The sequence below is a fragment of the Cyprinodon tularosa genome, unplaced genomic scaffold, assembly GCF_016077235.1.
Source record: "Cyprinodon tularosa strain WSP-4 unplaced genomic scaffold, ASM1607723v1 ctg606, whole genome shotgun sequence".
In the NCBI taxonomy this organism is placed as follows: Eukaryota; Metazoa; Chordata; class Actinopteri; order Cyprinodontiformes; family Cyprinodontidae; genus Cyprinodon; species Cyprinodon tularosa.
Genome location: NW_024039348.1, coordinates 63,771 through 86,610, shown reverse-complemented (window position 1 = coordinate 86,610; position 22,840 = coordinate 63,771). Strand labels below are relative to the sequence as shown.

General features: G+C 38.6%; 1 protein-coding gene, 2 long non-coding RNA genes and 2 other non-coding genes across 5 annotated transcripts; all 5 read right to left on the bottom strand.

Moving 5' to 3' along the window:
- Positions 1-245: 245 nt before the first annotated feature.
- On the bottom strand, positions 246-11,965 carry rnf175 (ring finger protein 175). The gene is made up of 9 exons (XM_038307259.1): positions 11,844-11,965; positions 11,496-11,533; positions 11,285-11,426; positions 7,475-7,629; positions 6,463-6,570; positions 4,943-5,063; positions 3,338-3,471; positions 1,867-1,968; positions 246-979 (listed from the first exon to the last, which is right to left on the bottom strand). Exons 1-9 carry the CDS (start codon positions 11,862-11,864, stop codon positions 859-861), a joined length of 942 nt encoding a protein of 313 aa, XP_038163187.1. The 5' UTR covers positions 11,865-11,965; the 3' UTR covers positions 246-858.
- A 938-nt stretch (positions 11,966-12,903) lies between these two features.
- LOC119797977 lies at positions 12,904-14,622 on the bottom strand. The gene is made up of 2 exons (XR_005282646.1): positions 14,255-14,622; positions 12,904-13,423 (listed from the first exon to the last, which is right to left on the bottom strand). It is a non-coding gene; the product is annotated as an uncharacterized LOC119797977 (long non-coding RNA).
- Positions 14,092-14,184, bottom strand: LOC119797984. The gene has a single exon (XR_005282649.1). It is a non-coding gene; the product is annotated as a small nucleolar RNA SNORD14 (small nucleolar RNA).
- Positions 14,623-14,865: 243 nt separating the features above from the next.
- LOC119797981 lies at positions 14,866-14,958 on the bottom strand. Its single transcript, XR_005282648.1, has one exon. It is a non-coding gene; the product is annotated as a small nucleolar RNA SNORD14 (small nucleolar RNA).
- Positions 14,959-15,878: 920 nt separating this feature from the next.
- Positions 15,879-17,243, bottom strand: LOC119797980. The gene is made up of 3 exons (XR_005282647.1): positions 17,169-17,243; positions 16,861-16,971; positions 15,879-16,080 (listed from the first exon to the last, which is right to left on the bottom strand). It is a non-coding gene; the product is annotated as an uncharacterized LOC119797980 (long non-coding RNA).
- Positions 17,244-22,840: the final 5,597 nt, after the last annotated feature.

Genomic DNA, 22,840 nt, shown 5'->3' with positions numbered 1-22,840 from the left:
TTTTCCGTAGCGATACACACGTCGACACAGGTTTCGCTCTATGAGACCGACACATGCGCCGACGCATCGGTGTTGCCCGACCCATCACTACTATAAAGTATATACCTAGAAGGGGAGCCTTGCTGCTAAGTGGTACCCTATTTTCTATGAATGATATAAAAGCAGTATTGATTAATTGCTAATAAAGTCACAATCTGAGATCCTAACATTGTTAGCCTGAGCTACATGCATTTCAAGTCACACACTAAAGCTTTAAGAAATGTTTATTTAATACAAATTCAGATTCAGAGGAAGTCTTGGCAATCAAACATTTGTTTCAATAAAACCGTTTTCTTTCAGAACGTTTTGACACTTTAAACCTAAATGGCACTCAACATCAAACTGATGCCTTTTTCAGAGAAAAACTGATCCTGAGTTCAGGAGCAACCAGTAATAAATTATCTCTATAACAACCTCAGATAAACGTTTAAATAAAACCTGAATTTTAAAGGAAATTTGAAAAACATGAATACCTGATACTATAGAGCAGTTTGGAGCCGTTCTCATGTAAACAATGTGCAAAACAAAAGCTTTAGATAAATAAAGCAGAAACTGGAGTCCAATAATCCAGAAGGAAGGAGTGTGCAAATAAAACTGAGATAATACTATGTAAATTATTTTATCACATCAACTGAAAAGGTTTCAAACTACTGGATCTGTGCCTGAAGTGTCCTTAATGTTGGCGGCAGTTTGAGTTGGCAGCGATCTGGAGGTGAAGGTGCAGCCCAGAGGAAATTCAGCAGAGTTCAGAGCAGCAGCAGGAAGCGGTCCTTCTCAGCGCCGCCTTTACTAGCGACTCCGGTGGCGTCCCTCTGGGCTCTACTCCAGGCCCAGAGAGAAGTTTATTCCGTGAACGATGCCGATGATGATGGGTTGCCAAGCGACTAAATATCGCAGCCAGTCCAGCAGCTGGCCGTACAAAACGTGAGTTTTCTCCCAGCTTCAAGGAGGAAGAATTAAGGATAATCAGCACCTCATACTAGTTTTCCCAACTAATTATTAACACTAATTTCCAATAAATAAATAATTAAAACTCTACAGTATCAGATTACAGTTAGTTTTTATGCTGTTTAATTTCCAGTGAAGGAGCAGACTGATTACACTGGAAAAAATTGAAATCTAGATAAGTCAGTTTTTCTTGAAATAAGTGCATTTGTTCTTGGATTGAGGAGGTAAACGAGACATTTTGCCAATAGAACAAGACAACTTACATTTAAAATAGGAAAATACAGTTGCATGGTCTTATTTCAAGTGCAGATTACCTAATTATCCTATTTTAAGAGTAAAAATACTTGCTACATTGGCAAACTATCCTATTTACCTACTCAAATTAAAGGTAAATAGACTTACTTTAAGACATTTTTACTTATTTCTAGATTGTTTTTCCAGTGTAGGACTAACAGACATGATGTAACTCTGATGCTCATGTCAAAGCACACTTATGGGAAAAGTTAGCGGTTAGCATAGTGCTATGCTACTTCCTGAGGGAGTTTTCACATGTTATTGCTGTGATGGTGTACATCCCCCCCCTTAGGCGTCCTGCTGCAGCTAAAGATCAGAACATCATCATCGTTTCTGGACTGCAAAACCGGAACCCAAAAATCCCTCCTCCTCGTCTGGGATTAAAGTTAAAAGTGTGCTAGCAAAAGCAGATCTAGTAACTGACTGGAAAACACTGCAATGGACCTAAAAAAGTTAAGAAAAAAAAATAAAATAAAAACAAACAAGGGTGCAACTTGTTGGCCTGGAGGAGTCTAACCTGCAGCTTTCACCTCCAGTGCTCTAATGTTAGAATGAGTGCGATAATAATCAGCAAATGAAGGATACGGGTTGTTCATCATCCGCTTCAGGTCCACCTTCTCGTTGCAGTACGGACACGTCTGCTTCTTTCCCACAATGCACCAGCCCCGGATGCAGAACTCGTGAAATCTGGGCGAGGAGTTAAGGATGAGACCTGATTCTCTGCTCGGCGCCAATAAAGGAAGATGGTCTGAGCTGAATTCAGCTGCTGCTTGTTAACAGAAGCCGTTTCTCAATATGTGTACTTGTGCGTTCTCATGTGCTCGTGAAACGTCATTAGCCTCAGCGCTAGTACTGTTCTAATTCACAAAACAACAGACCAGGAACAGACAGAGTTCCCGGATGTTGTTCTCGCCCCTCCCTATGTACCCAGCGTGCATCAGAGCATTCTTGTCCGTTCTTAGGATCGACAGCTGTCCCAGCATGCACTGCAGCAGCTTCCGGGTGAGCACTCACAGAGCTCAGATTAAGTTAAAAGTTCTCTTTTCTGTTGCTGTTGTTCTATAAAAGTACGTATCGATTTCCTGACCCAACGATTCAATTATTTTCGACACTCAAGAATACACCACGATATGGTTTGATTAATTGGTTCCTTTTTTTTTTAACCTTACAGGCTAGAAAATTTTTCAAACTCGCCCCCACTTCCTTGCCGCCTTGGCCGTATCTAGACCCACAGCGTGTAGCACAGACCACGCTTCAATATTGAGCATAAATTAAAAATGTCTGCGTCAAGCTCACTGCAACACACTGCTGTAAGAGTATAACCAGGAAGCGAGGTAGGAGGGCAAAATAGGTTTAGCACCACCGCAGCACGGGAGGGAGAATTACATCCAGGAGCAAATGGATAAAAATAGACCGGAGGAAAAAAAACATTAATCGATTCACTTGTAGACGTATCGATGCATCCGATCGTCGGCTGTTGGATCGATGCATCGATACAAAACCATTATTATTTACACCCCTAGTCACTATATGGCCCATTTACCCATTTAATGAGCAATTTAAAAAAAATTCAGAAGTTGAGAGGACTGGACCAACCAGCGGAGCTCCTAGGCTAATGGCAGCCAGGGCTAACGTTAGCCCGCCTGCAGCAGCCCTCTCTCGGCATAGCCGTTTGAAGTTCCGCTGGCTCTGATGGAGGTTTTTTTGTTTTATTTGGTAAAATGTTTATTTAGTTTGTGTTTATCCGACTTCGTTCATTATTATTTCCCCAATAAATGAAAAAAGTCAGAATTTATTATTATCTAGAGACTATTAATATCAGGAGGTGAAATGCAGCTCCAGACAAGCCGAGCGTGTGGTGATGTCATCAGTACGCTTCTGTTCCAGTTGACCAACATTTATGCTACGTGCTCCCGTTCTCACCGAGTCCAGACTTTTCTGTGTTCTTGTCAAGAACGTACTTGGCGAGGACAAGATTCCGTACTCGCGTTCTTGTGAATTGAGAAACGGCCAGAGAAGAATGAGATAAATCAGCCCTAAGGAAGCAGCAGGATACATGTGACCACAGGAGAGCTGGAAGGTGTCCTCTATGATCCCCTCCTCCTCCACCTCCACCAGGATCCTCTGACCGCACACGGCGCAGATGTCACCGCTCAGGCTCCTGCTGGGAATGCCTCCCCTGTTGTAATACTGAGAGCACACAGAAATTATGGGGATTTATTTTAGCATTCAGCTAACAAACCAATTAACAGATACACTATATTGCCAAAAGTATTTGCTCACCTGCCTTGACTCACATATGAGCTTAAGTGACATCCCGTTCCTAATCCATAGGGTTCAATATGACGTCGGTCCACCCTTTGCAGCTAGAACAGCTTCAACTCTTCTGGGAAGGCTGTCCACAAGGTTTAGGAGTGTGTTTATGGGAATTTTTGACCATTCTTCCAGAAGCGCATTTGTGAGGTCGCACACTGATGTTGGACGAGAAGGCCTGGCTCTCAGTCTCCGCTCTAATTCATCCCAAAGGTGTTCTATCGGGTTGAGGTCAGGACTCTGTGCAGGCCAGTCAAGTTCATCCACACCAGACTCTGTCATCCATGTCTTTATGGACCTTGCTTTGTGCACTGGTGCACAGTCATGTTGGAAGAGGAAGGGGCCAGCTCAAAACTGTTCCCACAAAGTTGGGAGCATGGAATTGTCCAAAATGTCTTGGTATGCTGAAGCATTCAGAGTTCCTTTCACTGGAACTAAGGGGCCAAGCCCAGCTCCTGAAAAACAACCCCACACCATAATCCCCCCTCCACCAAACTTTACACTTGGCACAATGCAGTCAGACAAGTACCGTTCTCCTGGCAACCGCCAAACCCAGACCCGTCCATCAGATTGCCAGATGGAGAAGCGCGATTCGTCACTCCAGAGAACGCGTCTCCACTGCTCTAGAGTCCAGTGGCGGCGTGCTTTACACCACCGCATCCGACGCTTTGCATTGCACTTGGTGATGTATGGCTTGGATGCAGCTGCTCGACCATGGAAACCCATTCCATGAAGCTCTCTGCGCACTGTTCTTGAGCTAATCTGAAGGCCACATGAAGTTTGGAGGTCTGTAGTGATTGACTCTGCAGAAAGTTGGCGACCTCTTCGCACTATGCGCGTCAGCATCCGCTGACCCCGCTCCGTCAGTTTACGTGGCCTACCACTTCGTGGCTGAGTTGCTGTCGTTCCCAAACACTTCCATTTTCTTATAATACAGCTGACAGTTGACTGTGGAATATTTAGGAGCGAGGAAATTTCACGACTGGATTTGTTGCACAGGTGGCATCCTATCACAGTTCCACGCTGGAATTCACTGAGCTCCTGAGAGCGACCCATTCTTTCACAAATGTTTGTAAAAACAGTCTGCATGCCTAGGTGCTTGAATTTATACACCTGTGGCCATGGAAGTGATTGGAACACCTGATTCCAATAATTTGGATGGGTGAGCAAATACTTTTGGCAATATAGTGTACATCTAACCGTATCAGACAGGTTAAACCTGCTGGTTCTGACTTATTTCTATTCCCTGCAGGATGTTTTAAAGATCAGAAAAGCTCAAACTCTAATTGTTTGTGTTGAAGCTACGTCAGGCTGCAGTGAAGCTGCTGATGAAGCCGTGCAGCTTTACCCCGATGGTGGAAGCCATGTAGTCGGAGCAGATCTCTGCAAAGTCTCGACCCATGACGCCGTAGTAGAGACCGTAGAAAAGCATGATGACGCCGACGTCCATGGAGTCCTCCGCCTTGATCCTGCACAGAGATCAAGAGACGTAAGGACAAATACGCAGAAATAAGTAAAACCAGGGGGGTTTTTCTAATTAGATACATTTTTCAGTTTTTTCTGCATTCAGATGTAGCTGTGCTATTATATCTATGTGAAGAAAAACAATAACTCAGAAAGTGAAAAGATTTAAATATTGGTTAAAGATACAAATAAACACAGAATGCAGTTTTTAAATGAAGGTTTGTATCTTTAAGGGTGGTAGGACAGTGTGTAAAAGTGACTCACCCCTAAAAGTGCAAACAGTTTAACATTTCAAACTTTGACTAGGCCACACAATAACGTTTAAATGATAATATAATTATTTCCTTGTGGTTTGCATAAAAGGATTTTAGAGCTAATAGAGTCACGTGTGACATAAACAGTGATGCAGGTTCCTTCCAGCTGACCAACTCTTCATTGTTATAGTGTTATTGTAAAGTTTATATATTCACCTGAGAACTGATGATGTCAGTGTGTTACAGACCCTGGTTGCGTTCACTGAAGTGTATATGACAATAAAGTATCGAATCTCAATCTATTTATTTTTATTTATTTATTTTATATTTTTTATGTATTATTTATATTTTAAATAGGCCAATAGGCTCATAGGTTTTTTTGGGCAAAAATTTTCACAACACTCGCTGTTCAAAATTGCTTCCAGCAGCCCTGAAATGGCCATCAACTGTCTGAAGCAGATATTTAATAATGTTCAACACTTTCTCTAATGTTCCAATTAGCAGAAACAGAACAAACAGTAGTGATGCTGTACGGAAGAGGATTAGGGCCACTGAAAAAGTATAGTATGGGAAAAAAGTCAGAATTCTAACTTTAATCTCAGAATTCTGACTTTTTTCTCAGAATTCTGACTTTTTTCTCAGAATTCTGACTTTTTTCTCAGAATTCTGAGATTAAAGTCAGAATTCTGACTTTTTTCTCAGAATTCTGAGATTAAAGTCAGAATTCTGACTTTTTTCTCAGAATTCTGACTTTAATCTCAGAATTCTGACAATAAAAAAAAGTCAGAATTCTGAGAAAAAAGGGAGAATTCTGACTTTAATCTCAGAATTCTGACTTTTTTCTCAGAATTCTGAGATTAAAGTCAGAATTCTGAGAAAAAAGTCAGAATTCTGAGATTAAAGTCATAATTCTGACTTTTTTCCCATACTATACTGAAATAAAAAAAAAAAAAATCAGTTAACTTTTTTTTTTTCCAGTGGCCCTAATCCTCTTCCGTAGATGCTGCTTTGGTGTCTATAGAATAAAAATCTACAAATTTGCAAACAAAGTTGAACAACCAAGGACTAATTCAAAGCCCAGAAAGCAGGTGCTCTAGCACCACCTAGTGTCCATCAGTGGACGTCCCCGGCTGCTTGAACAGAGACGGACCTGAAGAAGACGTTGAAGCCGAACATGGTGAACATGATGGCCAGGTAGCCCAGGACTCCCACCGCGTAGCTCAGCTTGTAGATCAGCAGGAACCATTTGTAGACCATCCTGGAGATCAGAAGGAAAGATAGAGACAAACAAACACTGGATCACGTTACGTCTTCAGATCAGTGCGACTAAAACCTTCAGGGCTCTATTGAACATACAGGGTCACAAGTTTACAGCAGGTTTTTCTACACTGATGGTTACTAATAGCATTAAATGCTAAAAGTGATTGTGTTTCAACCAGATGCATCATGGGCCGCTGATGCAAACTGACACTTTTTTACATTTTATAGGATAAGATTTTCTCTGAGCTGCAGGTTATAAACCAGACAATGTTAAAAATATTAATATGAGGTAGAAAGGAGAACAAATAGAAGAATAGAGCTTTAAATGAAGACCAAAGAGGATGATTTCACATTTAAATTGATTAGATACTGTCTTTACTTTATTATTGAGATTCTTTAAATAAATAGATTGAAAGACATGAATTAGTTTTAACTTCCTGATTCTGCTATTTGTTGAGAAGATCAAAGGTGGATCAGCCTGTAGTGTTTTTTCACTTGAAGTTCGTGTGCGTCTGCGAATCCAGGCGTCTATTGGTTAATAAATTTGATTTCAGTTTGTGATTTTAATGTGAATTTGTCATCGGAACATTCAACTTCATACAGAAAAAGTATTTAATGAAAATCTTACATTCATTTCAATCTAGGATGTTATTTGAGTGTTCCTTTGACTTTTAGAAGCAGTGTATTATTTGATTTAAAAAATCAAGCCCAGTGGGCTGTCCATTAAATATACAATTGTTGTACAACAGGTACGATATTAACCAATTAATTGCATGCAAATTTGAAGTAACTTAACATTTTTTTATTTATTTATTAGGTTTGTTAAGTAACATTGTTTCAATCTATCTGTAACCACAAAGCTAGAACAGCCCAGGCACCCTCAGAGTGGCGTGCCCTCCTACCTGGGTGTCCTGCAGGATAGCGGCTTGCGGGTCGCTCTGAAGATGACGTAACTGGTGATGACTGAGAACATCCCCCACATGGACAGGAACCTCCACCAGTAGAGCTTGATGGTGAAGTAAAGAGGGACAACCCACATCTGGACCAGAGTCACCAGCTGGAGGACGACGGAGAGAACATTACGTTTTCACGCCAGACAAAAAGCGAAGTAAAAAGCGAACTAAAAATACGTTTTAACTCCCAGATGAAATGATCTGGTGATACAATGGTGAAAGGGATAGCAGAAATATTCTTAACTGGGTTTTGTTGTGTAGCCTTCAGTGGTTCCACATCCTTTATTAAACAAAGTTTATAAATATTCAGGAACTATAAATAGAGCTTTTTGTAGTTGGACGGCAAGTATCAGTCATGCATCATTTCCTGCTCTCCAAGAAGTTAGTTTGATTATTTTCAGCGCAGAGCCGTCTAGTTACAAGTAGGAATGCAACCTATCAAATTATAATTTAATCTAGAATTTATTGATCTTATCGATCGACTTACGATTCATTAATAAGCGCCCATGTTCTTAAAAACTTGATTTTTTTTTTTAGTAACAATAAAATCTTTCCATAAGATGAATGGATAGATATTTTTAAAAATATGCTGAATCAAAAAGGTACATATCAGGGGTCGGGAAAAAGAAAATCAACAACCAGTAAAGGTCCAGAGACATTTGTAATTATAATCTGTTACTTTAAACAGCATTTAACACTGAAATAAGATGCAGGTGTTTATGCATCTATGTTATACATACCGTATTTTCACGACCATAAGGCGCTAGGGTTGTCAAAAGTATCGATATTCAAAAAAGTATCGATACTGAAATGTTGTTTCCGGATACAATACTCATTTTCAAAAGTATCGAGTACCAGTCGCACCTAAACAGTCATTCATCTAAAGTGCAGAATAGAGGAAAATGCACTTTCTGAACACTGTGTGATTGAATAATTCTGTGCACTTTTCAGTTTCAGACTTTTTTTGTAACAGGTGCAGCTGCTGAGAATTATTTTTGTTTCTTAACCGGTTTGGCTAGTGTCATTGTTATGTGTGCAAAGCATAGCCAAGGAAGGAACACTTAATTTTAATTTTGTAATTTTTTTAATCAAGCTTATTTAATACTGTGCACAGCAAACAACCTCAAAATGTTGTTCTTATTGTTTATTGTATTTATTTATTGTATTTTAATTATCAATCAAAATATTTCTGTTGAAATTTTATTCTTGTGGTATCGAAAATGGTATCGAGTATCGAATATTTTCCTTAGTATCGGTATCGAGTTGAAAAGTTTAGTATCGTGACAACCCTATAGGGCGCACCGGACTAAAAGGCGCAGTCTCAGTTATGTGTGCCATTTCTGTATTTAACACACACATAAGGCGCACCGGATTATATGGCGGGGGTTTTATATACAGGTACATGTCCTCTACTACCTTTAAATACCTCTACTGCGTATTTAAAAATAGAGCGGGAGCAAAACTGAGTATGTTTGTGCTTTATTCATGTATTTGTTACAAAGTATTATTTAAACCTGGGAGCTGGCCGTGAGACAGACACATCGCAGATGACAGCGCGCTGTGATCACTCCTCTGAAACAGTTTATTGACGCATAAATTAACTTAAAATGCTGAAACCTGCCGACAGAATATGTTCGCTTTTATTATCCTGGTGCCTGCAGTTTAGATTATTTAGATAAAAAATACCTGCCAGCCGCCGCGGTGAACCGCTAGGAGGCGACTAGGGGTGTAAATCACATCCATCATGGCGATTCGATTCAGTATTGATTTCCTGACCCAACGATTCGATTAATTTCGATACTCAAGAATACACCACGATACGATTCAATTAATTGGTTCTTTTTTTTTTTTTTTTTTTCTTTTTACACCTTACAGGCTAGAAAATATTTCAAATTTGAAATAAATCAATGAAAGCTGTAATATTGTTATGCATTTTTTTGGGAGAAACAACAGCAAATTACAAAAGTAGAAAAGTTGCACTCCATCTATTCCTTTTAAGACCTCATTCACTGAAAAATAATCAGAGATGGGAAGTAACGAAGTACAAATACTTTGTTACTGTACTCAAATAGATTTTTCTGATATTTTTACTTTACTTTACTACTTATTTTTATGGCGACTTTTTACTTCTACTCCTTACATTTTTACACAAATATCTGTACTTTCTACTCCTTACATTTTAAAAAATCTGCTCGTTACTTTAGTTTTGAATCATTTCAATGGAGTTACCGTTATTATTTTTCACGTCATCAATACCAAATTCAATCTAATTGGATGGGAATCTACGTTGCATTTGACGCACCACTACAAGATGAATCAACAGATTCGGCGGTATTCATTCGCTGCAAATCATTGCAGCTTGGTGGCGGTGGCGTTAGCATAGTAGTATGGACGACGAGATGATTGAAAATGAACACAACGGAGATCTAGTCCTATTGGCAGACATCCATTTAAAATGTAGGCAACGACATGAAAAAAGTGGTTTCTACTTTTACTTTTATACTTTAAGTAAATTTATAAGCCTGTACTTTGTTACTTTTACTTGAGTAAAGAAGTTTAATCAGTACTTTCACTTTTACCAGAGTATTTTTTAACACAAGTATCTGTACTTTTACTCAAGTACGGAAAGTGAGTACTTTTGCCATCTCTGAAAATAATAATACCCATGCGTTATAGATTCTGAAAGGCCTTTCATCAAAAAATACTGCACAAAATCAGTGCAATGAGTGCAATTCAATACCTCGGCTCCAGACGTCCCCGCCCCCTCCACAGACGCTCCGCTGCTCCTCTCCCAGATTGTAGCTGACCGCAAACAGCGCCGCAGACAGGAGGCCAGCTTGCTTTGTTTTTGTGACCGAAATTGCGGAAAACAACTCGTGAAGTTTGACCCGCTAGAAGAGTGAGGTGCACGAGAACGCTGGGACCCTTTTTCAACCTGGATCTCCGCTCTTTTTGGCCCTCATGTCCCTCCGTCGTCGGATTAAACTCGCCCCCACTTCCTCGCCGCCTCGGCCGTATCTAGACCCACAGTGTGTAGCTCAGACCACGCTTAAATACTGAGCATAAATCTAAAACGTCTGCGTCAAGCTCAATGCAACACACTGCTGTAAGAGTATAACCAGGAAGCAAGGTAGGAGGGCAAAATAGGTTTAGCGCCACTGCAGCACGGGAGGGAGAATTACGTCCAGGAGCAAAATGGATAAAAATAGACCAGAGGGAAAAAAAAAACATGAATCGATTCTCTTGCGGACGTGTCGATGCATCGATACAAAACGATTATTATTTACACCCCTACCTGGCGCCGTAATGCAGCACAGCTAAATCAGCGCTATTTAGGTGATAACTGAAGGAGTTCGTAGTCTTTATATTGTCCTTGTTACCATTAAACGGTGTAAATAGTCCCAGACTCGGGATCAATTCATGCTTTTGCTGTAGCATAATCTCTGGCATTAATTACTGTAAATGCAAGTAAAGCTATGCCTAAGAATGACCGAGTGTTTTTAATCTAAAGTATCTATACTTCTACTTAAGTAACAAATGTGTGTACTTTTGACACCACTTTTTATTATCAATACTTGTCCAATTTCAACAAATTAGATAATATTTTTCCATTTAAAGAGTTTAGGTTGTTAAACCAAAGAGATTTAGCAGTTAAACAAGTTGAAAAGAATGTGGCAGTTTTAGAGACAAAGCAGCTGCAGTATTCTGAGGTTGGCCTTGAATCTGATCAGAGGGGAAATCAAAGCCTTCTTTGCTCACATTGTAGGACCGGTGATGCCTCTGCTTCCACTGCACCAGGACTATCTGAGCCACCACCAGCGTGGCGATCAGGATCAGCACCATCTCTGCATGCATGGCCTCATGACCCCGGTGCTTCACGTGCAGCCGCTCATGCTGCATCCTGCAGAGAGGAAGAGGGTCAGAGCTGCTGATTGAAGCTCAGAGGAAGCAGGAGCTGCCCGTCGCTCACCTCCAGTTCTCCCTGTGGCTCATCTTCAGCAGGTCGTCCTGAAATCAGACAGAAATAGCAGCTGCTGGGAGCTTTTCATCTCAAATCTAGGTTAACGCGATCCAGCTGCTGAGGTGAAAAAACAGCTGGAAACCATTAATGAAATCTGAAAGGAGGCGATTAGATGTTTAAAACATCTGTAATAACGCCTCTCTAATAATGCCACGTCAAATTACCAGCAGCGTCAGCTAATTAGCCGCTTAGCTTTCTTAAAGTTACCCCCGTTCATGTCCGATTTTAAAGTGAAAGAATGACTTATTTAGCTGTCAGACAAACATAATATTCATTTGCCGTTAACTGACCACCGACCTGAGGATGAACACCTGCCATCGCCTTTCTCTGCCCTCCTGCTGCAGACCAAACGGTCGGGGCGGCGCTAACGGCTACGGGGCGAGAGTACGGAATCCCATGAGGGACAATCTGCACCGCGGTGCATTATTCCCCTTTAAACGTACTGGCGTCTTTCAAAAATCAAAATGTACAGAAGTTATTTGTTCTTAGGAGAAAGAGGTAAAAGAGACATTTTACCAATAGAACAAGACAATTTACATTTAGATTAAGAAAACACAATCCATTGTCTTATTTCAAGTGCACGTTAATTATCTTAATTTAAGAGTTTATTCATTCCATTGGCAGACTCATTTAACTACTCAAATTAAGGGTACCGGTACTTAATATTTTTAGATCCAGGTTTCCAATTTAAATTTTCTAAAGTTAAGATTTATGTTAACTTGACATGTTTTGTCAAGTTGTAGGCATTTTATTTTAAAAGTAGTCTCATATTTGCTCAGATAGACTGGATTTTCCAACACCAAAGAAAATTTGATGCTATGATTTAATTAGCAGAGTTATTAACCCAGTTGTACATTAAAAGTCCAATGTAGTGTGTTTTAATCAAGCTGACCTCTCAACAAAACCCAGTATTCCTCATTTTAAATGAAGTTCAGATTTAACTTTGACACCAGTGTGCTTCACTGCCATCATTAAACTTCTCCTGGAATCAATGAAATTCCACAGATTGGTTTTGTTCACCTGGTCTCTTAACTTCACACAAATAGCTTTAGGATAGCTCAGCTGAGATTGACACGATTTTATTTTGAACTGTATGCCAAATATATTTTGAAACAATAAAAGCAGTTCAGCTTCAAATAAGTAAAGAGGCTTGAAAACGTGTCTCATCTTACTGCACTCCAAAGGAAATTGTCTAATAAAAACATTTTCCATCATAGATCTGGGGAGTAGAAGCAAATATAACAAAGCCACCATGCAGGGAATGATGAAACTTTCTGAACTTTCAGTTAACCAAGTTCAGCCATTTAATACATCCAAAACACCGGTCAAAGTCTTGAGAAAAAGAACAAAAGGCAAATTCAAGTTTCTTCAGACTGGTTTTATTATTAAACTTAAGTCAACTTTTGCCATTTTGTATACAGTGTATATTAAAAAAAAAAAATTGTTAAGCAAAGCTTTTCAGATGGTAAAGTAACATTTCTATTCCATAAAGTTCAGTGACCAAATGTAAACAGTGTGGGAGAAAAAAACAAATTGTGCATAAACTTCCAGTTTTAAGCCTTTTTATTGATTAACAGACTGTAGTTCAATCCCAAAGGAATAACAGGAGCCCAATGAAGTCCAGTCACCTGTTGACAAAAAAAAAAAAAAGGTAAGCACAAATTGCTGATGAAGGATTTACAGCCAGAATTAAAGTCGCTCAGACATCCAAGGAAGATTTGAACCATCTTTGGTCGTGTGACCTCTGGTGGAAACTGCGAATGGATAAAGTAGTCGTCATCACAGCGACCAGAACAAGGAGGGAAGAGAAACAGAAACCTACCGACTAACCTCCATCACTGATCCGGATGATCCTGCAGCTGCAAACATCTCACCACCTGGAAGAATCAAAACGAGACGTTTCCTTTAGTGTTGATAAGGCAAAGCATTGAAGGTGAGGGCATCACCCCCACAAACATAGTTCCCATTTTGCATTCTTCAAACAAAAAGGAAATTCAGTTAAAGTTCAGTCCTCATATCCAACAGCCCCATTCAATGTCACTGTTGCAGCTGAGTGAAGTTCAAACCAGACAGAATTGGCGTCAAATTCGTGCTACGCTTGTAGAGCAAACATTTTGGTTTGTGTCGCCATAATTCCTGTGCCCTTCTCACGTATGCAAAAAAAAAAAAAAAACCCAATCAACTTTGTGTCAAACTGTGCTAACTTTGTGCAGCAGAAGTTTGTTTGTGCTGCTATAATTTTTCCAGGTTATAATTATTCAGATTAGCAACTTGCATATGCAATTCAGTTTTCAGCATGAACTGATGTTCACTGACCTTTGAGCTCTGCAAATTCTACAATTAATAAGATAGCAGTACAAATGACATTTTTTTTCTATACAAAAACATAAAATTTCAATATGGAAAATGAATACATTTTATATATGCATATCGCAACATATATAAAATGTTTGTACTGCTATCATTTTAATCACTGCGATCTTTTTATCACCCCCATGTAACTAATTTGCAGAGGAATGCAAAGTTCCTTCTTGTTTGACAACAGTCGCTCAGACATCCAAGGAAGATTTGAACCATCTTTGGTCGTTAGACCTCTGGTGGAAACTGCGAATGGATAAAGTAATCGTCATCACAGCGAACAGTTGTCAGCCAACGCCATGCAGCCGGTTTATATACTAACTGTTGCCATAGAAGTAACTCAAACCAACCTGCATGTTCTCATGTTCTGGAAGCTCTTCAATAGGAACCCCTTCATCTGAAATTAGAAGACATTCATTTGAAACAAAAAATGGAGGTTAAAAAAAGTACATTATCAAAGCATGTTTGGTTCGCTCAGACATCCAAGGAAGATTTGAACCATCTTTGGTCGTGTGACCTCTGGTGGAAACTGCGAATGGATAAAGTAGTCGTCATCACAGCGACCAGAACAAGGAGGGAAGAGAAACAGAAACCTACCTGTCAACCTCCATCACTGATCCGGATGATCCTGCAGCTGCAAACATCTCACCACCTGCAAGACACGATCAATAAGATCCTTCAGCATCTTTAGTCATAAATGAACAACAAAGAAAATCTTAAGCCATAGAATGAGCGGCCCAGAGCCAGAGAAGACATCCCAAGAACAAACAGATTGTAGAAATACAAGATCTGGTCCAAAATCTGATTGATACCTTTCCCCATTCCTTTAAACTAAGAAGCCATACAAGACGGACTTTATTTTCAGGGGCACAAAAATTTAACTGAGACATTAAAGTAAAGTATCGCCTGCAAACTAACTCATTTACAGAGGAATGCAAAGTTCCTTATTGTTTGACAACATTCGCTCAGACATCCAAGGAAGATTTGAACCATCTTTGGTCATTAGACCTCTGGTGGAAACTGCGAATGGATAAAGTAATCGTCATCACAGCGAACAGTTGTCAGCCAACGCCATGCAGCCGGTTTATATACTAACTGTTGCCATAGAAGTAACTCAAACCAACCTGCATGTGCTCATGTTCTGGAAGCTCTTCAATAGGAACCCCTTTCGTCTGAAATTAGAAGACATTTATTTGAAACAAAACGAAATGGAGGTAAAAAAAAAAAAAGTTCATTATCAAAGCATGCTGGGTTCGCTCAGACATCCAAGGAAGATTTGAACCTTCTTTGGTCGTTTGACCTCTGGTGGAAACTGCGAATGGATAAAATAGTCGTCATCATGGCGACCAATAAGCCCAGTTTAGAGCCATGTTCACACAGCAGCATAGAGTGACCAAATCAGATTTTCTTCACACGGCATAGTCAGTATCAAGTTTGTCAAATCTATAAATCATGTGAGGGAGCATAATAGTAATATAGTCAGATATTGAAAATATTGCGCATGTAATATATACATTTATTGATACATTGTTATGTCAATTAGATTAAAGGCATTTTAATTTCAGAGTGGGGAGTACCAAGACGGCAGCAGGTCACCGTTTTTCTCTCCCAGTATATCAGCAATCAAGCAAATTAATACAGATCAGTGGGAGAGCAGTCTCTTTTTTCCACTTTCTAGAAACGATACTATAGTTAATACACTGGCTGTGGTTTTGCAGGTATGCTTCTGCACCAGGACACAACAGTTTCCCGCCAAAGCACAAGGGGGAGCCTATTTCAGAACTTGGGCGGTACTGGTGGGAGTATTTATCTTCCAAAACTTTTTGAGATGCACGACAACAGTTGCAGAGCATCTGTGCACAGATTAGACTGTTGCACAGGCTATGCGCCAGAAGCATTAATCGGCCTTTGGTGTGAATGCAGTTCACAGATCAAATACAAGTTGCATATAATTGGAAATATAAACGACACATAAGAACCTGATTTCACAAAAAAAAAAATATCAGAACTGATAATTAAGGCCTGCAGTGTGAATGTAGCCAAAATGCCAACCTGGAAGGTTTCCATAGCAGCTGTTCTGCTTAAAACTATCCAATTAAATCATACATACCAGTTAGACTTTTCAGCACAGACAATCGTACATCTCCATCATGGAAACAGCAGGAAGATGTTCAGCCTGGAAACGGATCAATACAAAGCTCAACTTTGATGGGAAATACCTTAGATTACAAAAATGAAAGTTCATTCTGAAGGGAGAGGGGACAAAGATGCTTCAATATGGGAAAAAAGCTAAAAATACTCAATACCAAGATCTTGCTCAATTTTGGCTCAAAGCCAAATCTTTTTAGACCCAATTTTCATTTTGACTTAAAAATAGAGCTGAAACTCATCTACTGGAAAACAAAAACAAGTGTTTTATACAGAATCCCAACTTAAAATCGAACTAGCAGCTCATTAAAATCTCTGCTCCTACAGCAGCAGATTTAACACCCTGTCTGTTTCCTTCATACCCTGTCCAAACATAGTCATTTTCACACTAAAATTAATAGTTTTTAAAAACAAAATCCATCGTTTCTGCTCATTTCCAGCCATATTTTAGCAGTTCCATCAATACTACAGACCCGTCTCTTCAGGCTTAACTAAAACCTCAAGTCATTCATGACATTTTGAGATCCTAACTGCAGGGAAATATTACCATACAGACTAAAGTACTTTAAATGTGCCCAACTGAGGGAGTGGCGCCCTCTGGAGGTTAAATTGAGAAATTTCTATCATACTTTTAATCTAAAAACCAAGAAGATTCCACAGCACAAAGCTGAAAAAAAAAAAAAAAAAAGACTAAGTCTTAAAGGGGACCCCAAGTTCATCTTAAAGCAATGATCAAATCTTAGCTCTAAGGTTTCTCATCAATTCTCTTATCCCCACATTTAAACAAGAGGACAATCACATGACCTACCGACGCATATCCTTTCATTTCTTCTTAACCCAGCAGTTTGCACTGTAGTACGATTTGGCAGCATCACTACGGTGGCTGTGAGGGCCATTTTCTCACACCACAAGTCGTACCCTGTGGAAATAATCTCTGTCAGTAAGGGATCACAAAGGGAAAACAAACACTGTGGTAAAAACAGTCCAACGCTCAGACATCCAAGGAAGATTTGAACCATCTTTGGTCGTTAGACCTCTGGTGGAAACTGCGAATGGATAAAGTAGTCGTCATCACAGCGTAGGAAAGGTGAAAAAAAACACACCAAGGATACTGACCTGGTCTGAGTTGCTGGATTAACACGCAGATCACCTCAATTCTGGGGGGGGAAAAACAAAACAAACTAAGCTGGCAGACCAACAATATTTGATTTAATCCCTGATGCAGACTGTATGAACAAGGCTTATACCGGAATGACTCTGAACATGTGGCTTTACGATAAACCGGGGAAACAGTCCTGCGAAAATATATCGAGATATTATAGATCTGACGAAAATGTTAATCTTTTTTTTTCTATTTTTCTTTTTAATATAGCATTTAAAATGCCACAATAATCATATTTAATGAATTTTAATGCCAAATAAGGCCTTAATTTAAAAAAATAATTGAATGACTCTATGTCCTGCATGAATGCATATTACTACATGCATGTTTTTGACTATTTGAGCAGATGTAACGATTCTCCACGGTGAGATCAATGCATTAATATATGCATGCATTATCTCAAGTTGATCGAAATCAAAATATTTCAAAAAAAGCTTTATATGAGCTGAAGTCTTTTAAAGCAGGATTATTACACACGGTTGTTGCACAAGGCATTTACATAGATGGGTATTTATCTATATAACTAATGGGCAACTTTTTCCCGATATAAATCAATTAAAAAAAAAATAAAAAAAACCACACTTCTGAGGACCAGGATTCTCAAAGTTGTTAAAATAGAGAAACGTGATAAAATGTTAATTGTGTAGTTTATAATTCGCCCCACACTGTCAACACGTGTAGAACTAATTAGGACTTAAAAATAGAAATACTTTATCCCAAGCTGGGAATTAAATGCCGCTTTAAAGCATATAAATAAGAATAAGATGTACTTTGGAGAAAACAGCAAAAGCAATAAAATGTGTACTGCTACTAAATAAGAGCAAGAAAAAAAAAAACACGAACCGTTTTACCTATAAGGACTTAAAAACATTATTGAAGTTAGAGGATATATTAATTAAATGTACTCTATGTGTAAAAACGTGGAGTTAAATGTTCGCACCAGAAACCAACGTGCAACAATCTAAACCCATCCTCTATATAACATCCCCATCACACGTTTACTACATCAGATAGCGATTAAATGCGCGGTTATAAATCTAAATAGTGATAAATTAGAAGTTTAAAGCTAAGATTTAGACTGAAATCACAAGTTTAAGCGGCATTACCTGATTACCAGCTCAATGCGCAGCAGAAATGACCGAAGCAAAGCTTCTGCGCTGGTTTTATACGTCACGGCAGCGACTGAAACCGGTGTGACGATTGAGCGCCCCCTATTGGACGGGAGGTAGAGGGTGGAACTGTATGCAGTCTAGGCCTACATTATAAAACATTTCTTTCTTATGAATATATGATAGATACATTTCTGTTTCTTTTTTTGCCCTTAAAAAAGCTATATTTGTTGGGTTTTTCTTCAAAGAATTTCAGTCATGATTGAGTCATTGTTGGAGTCTGCATTTTTTATTTTATTTTATTTATTTATTTTCTTAGTTTTTTCCTAATTGCTTTGATTCTGTTTTATTTCCCTATATTTTAATCATGTAAAGCACGTTGCATTGTCTTTGTACTGAATTGTGCCATACAAATAAATTTGCCTTGCCTTGCCATTGCCAATTAAACATTTGCAGCATTAAAGGACTGATGTCTCAGCAGGATCTAGAAAATCACAGCAGAAATGGTGGCAATTATACTAAGCTTATAATGGGTAGAGGAGGTCAGACCAGACAGGGTAGTATTCCGTATTCAGGGAGAAGGACATAATAGAAAAGATTTAGTATTAGAAATCCAGCACAGTCTATTTAGATTTTAAAGAGGTGGCATTGATATTTGGTTATGTTGGGTTCCAGCACATGAAGGTGTAAAAGGCAATTAAAAAGCAGATATATTAGCAAAAAGGGCTTTAGAGGGAACAATAATGATTACAATTCCTGTTGGGAAAGGAGAAGGGAAATCACTTATAAAGAGTAAAGAAATGGAAAAATGGCCAATGAGGTAAAATGAAGATAAGAAAGGGAGAGGATTATATAAGGTAGAAAAATCAGTGTTAAATAGAATCATTAATGAGAGAAACAGAATGGAAAAAGTAATAATGATCAAATTAGGAGTGGATCATACCTTTTTAAATGACAATTTATATTTAATAGGGAGGAAAAATAATGATAAATGTGAAGGATGTGTAGAAAAAGAAAATGTAGAACACATAGTGATGAACTGTAAAACTTATGAACATGAAAGGGAGAAAGAAGAAGAAGGATCTAGAAAAGCTCATTAATGCATTTATCTTTAGTAGAATTGATTACAGCAACAGTGTCTTCATAGTATTGCCAAAAAACTCCATCAGACAGCTGCAGCTGATCCAAAACGCTGCTGCCCGTGTTCTCACTAGAACTAAGAAAGTAGAGCACATGAGCTGGTTCTGAAGTCCTTCCACCGGCTCCTATGTAGCTCCGACAATAGTCTTTAAATTTATCCTGTTAGTCTATAAATCACTGAATGGATCAGAACCTCAATATAGCAGATCTGTTGTCAGTGTATCTACGTCTCAGACCACTCAGGTCTTCTAGTTCAACCTTACTCTGTTCACCCAGAACTAGAACCAAACAAGGAGAAGCAGCATTTAGTTCCTATGCGCCACTGATCTGGAACAAACTTCAAGAACACTGGAAAAGTGCTCAAAGCCTGAGTTCTATATATAGATTGAAGTTAAACTGCTAACCGAAGTATTATTAGTTTAAGGTTGTAATCCAACTGTTTTATTTTCTTCTCTACCTGCTTTTATCATTCTTTTCTTGCTTTTATTCTGCTTTTTTGTGGTCCACTTGTTTTATTTGTTTTACAAATGTTTTTGCTTTTATTTTTCTTCTATTTTATTATCTAATTCCTGTAAAGCACCTTGAATTGTCCTTGTACTGAATTGTGCTATGTAAATAAACTTGCCTTGTCTTGCCTTACTGGTTAACTTTCATATATAGTATGATTTTTGTTGTTGCTAGAACTACATCTGTTCTGTGTTGTACTAAAAAGTATTGACTTTTACACTCGATGTTCTGCTGTTTTTTCATTTTTAACCTATCTGCTCTGACTGAAACAAGCAGAAAGGCCTTTTCCTTTCTGCTCCCATCACTTGCAACTTGGTAAAAAGAATGACGAGGGATTTCAAATAATATTTCCTCATAGTTTGGGGTAGTTGTTGTTTCTCATTTTAACTATTTAACAATATTAGGGTTTTAAATGTTTCTGCCTCTTGGGAGGAACTGAACTGATCTAAATGGGATTTAATCCTGGTTAAATAAAGGTGGAAACAATGTATTTCTTCTCTTATTTTGTTCTAATTTTTAATATAAGACACCAATCATTTCTTAAAATTTTATTTCCAAAAGGTATAGATTGTGAATTATACAATAACATTTTTATTGTCATTTTTTATGACTGTATAAAATGCACAGTCTATAATAATAGATCTATCTGCTGAAACAGAAAAGAGCGGAGGGATTAAAGGGTGAGAGATGCTCAGATAAATGGAGTGTCACAAAGAGAGAGAGAGTGCAGACATGGACCAATCCACTCTCTCCTTTTTCCTCCATCTTGCTCCTGATTGGACGCTTTAAGTGCAGAGTAGACTAGTCCTCTGCTCCACCCTCCCCTCCTCCTGGTGTGGTGGTGCTGCTGCAAGCTGCTGGTGTTGCCGTGACGATGATATCCTCCCCCCTCCTACACACACACACACACATACAGCAGGAGGAGAGGAGTGAGGAGGCAGCAAACAAGACGGTATCATGATGCGATGGCTTCAGGCTGGAAAACAGACGATGCCACTGATCGCCTGGAAAACTGGGTGAGAGCTGGATTCATTTCCTGGGGAGAGGAGGAGAAGGATGGGTGGAGGGATGCATGGGTGGATGGACAGATGGATGGGTGATAGAGGGGTGGAGGAATGTTTGGGGGTGACAGCAGCAGCTGTAGCATGCCCTGTTTGCTTTAGAGGGTGGGGGGATGCAGGGATTGAAGCATGAAGGGATGGAGGAAATGAGGATGGAGAGATTTACTGAGTGAATGAATGCAGCTCAATCTGATCAGCTTTCTGTGTATTATTAGATGGGTGTGTGGGCTCAGGGGTGTGTGTGGGGGTGTGTGGTGCTGTCAGGCCTGCATGCACACGTTAGCATCCTGTCTGCTAACTGAAACAGGAGGTACGTCACTTCTCTGAAGTGAAACTGAGGTCTCATCACAGCGACATGTTCTGTTTATTGGGACACAGAGTTCCTGCAGATCACAGACGGATCAGTAAACAGAGCCTCTGGTTCTGTTTAGAAAATGTGTTTAAAGCATCTCTCTGCTGGGAAACCCAGTAAAGCAACAGGAAATGGATGCTGAATGAGCACCTGTAGAAAAACAGCTCTAAATTATCCACAAAAAGACCCAAATATGAATGAATGGAGACATTTAACTTTATAGAGAGGAGGATGAATAAAGACAGAAACAACAGCAGATGGATCCAACATTTAAGAGCTGAAACAACTTTAAAAGCCCCACAAAATCTGAACAAAAACCATCAGATTAACTTTAAAAAAGCAGCAAATGAATACATTTATAACAAGAAAATATATCAGAAAGAAACTCTGGATGTGGCAGCGACAGATTAGACAGGTTATATGAAAAGATACACAACAAATAATGATTTTAAGAGCATAAAAAACAAGCAGGAAGCTTGCAGTAGAAGTAGACTCAAAAGAAGAGAGAAAATATAAGAGACGCAATAATCAGGGCCTAAAATACAACCAAAAGGTGCAAAACTGATAATAACGGGAATGAGACTTTCAGGGACTTGAAAAGAAAATATGTGTGATGAACAGGTGGAAAAAGAACAAGAATTAAATGTAGAAGGAATTTGTGAAGTGATGTAGTAGAATAAATATATTAAGTGTGTAAAGCTGCATTAACTGACTCAAAAACAAGAAAAAAATACATCTATAAACACTAGTTGAAAAAAAGAAATAGAAAAACTACTTTAAAGAAAAGAAAAATGATTCGAAATTCAAATCAAGTAACAATTAATAAATAATATAAATAAATTACAAGAGGAACATCCTGGTTACGAAAACTTAACATTACTGGAAAAAAAAGCAAAATAAGCACAAATTTAAAAAAAAATCACAATAATATAACAAAGAACTAAAGATACATGTGAAGTAAGAGGCAACTATAACGAAAATAATCCAGACACTTCTAAGGCGTTAGTTGCAACCAATTATTAAAAGATGATGAAAAGAGACAAATCTGAATTTGAAGAAACATGTAAAACATTTTGAAATGAATGAACAATAATTGCGGTAAAAAGAATAAATGCTGAAATGTTTTTGGTTTGTTTAATTGCTAGAGAACAAACCTCTTTCCTTATCAAGCTTTATTTGAAAAGTTCCTGTTATTTTAAAAATGAAATATTTCCTTAATTTTACACGTCAACAAGTTTAGATGAGAATTTTTTAGCCATTTCCTGACTTTGAAATATATGCAAACATCTGTGTAAGTTGTCTTATTTTAAAGACTAATCATACTATAACTCTACCTTAGTAAACCAGAAAATGAGTTATTATAAATTCAAAGGAACTCTAAAATAACAAATGTTCTGCAAGATAAGATTGTTCTCTTATTTCTAAACGTAAGATTAATTTTATACAGAAAAAAACCA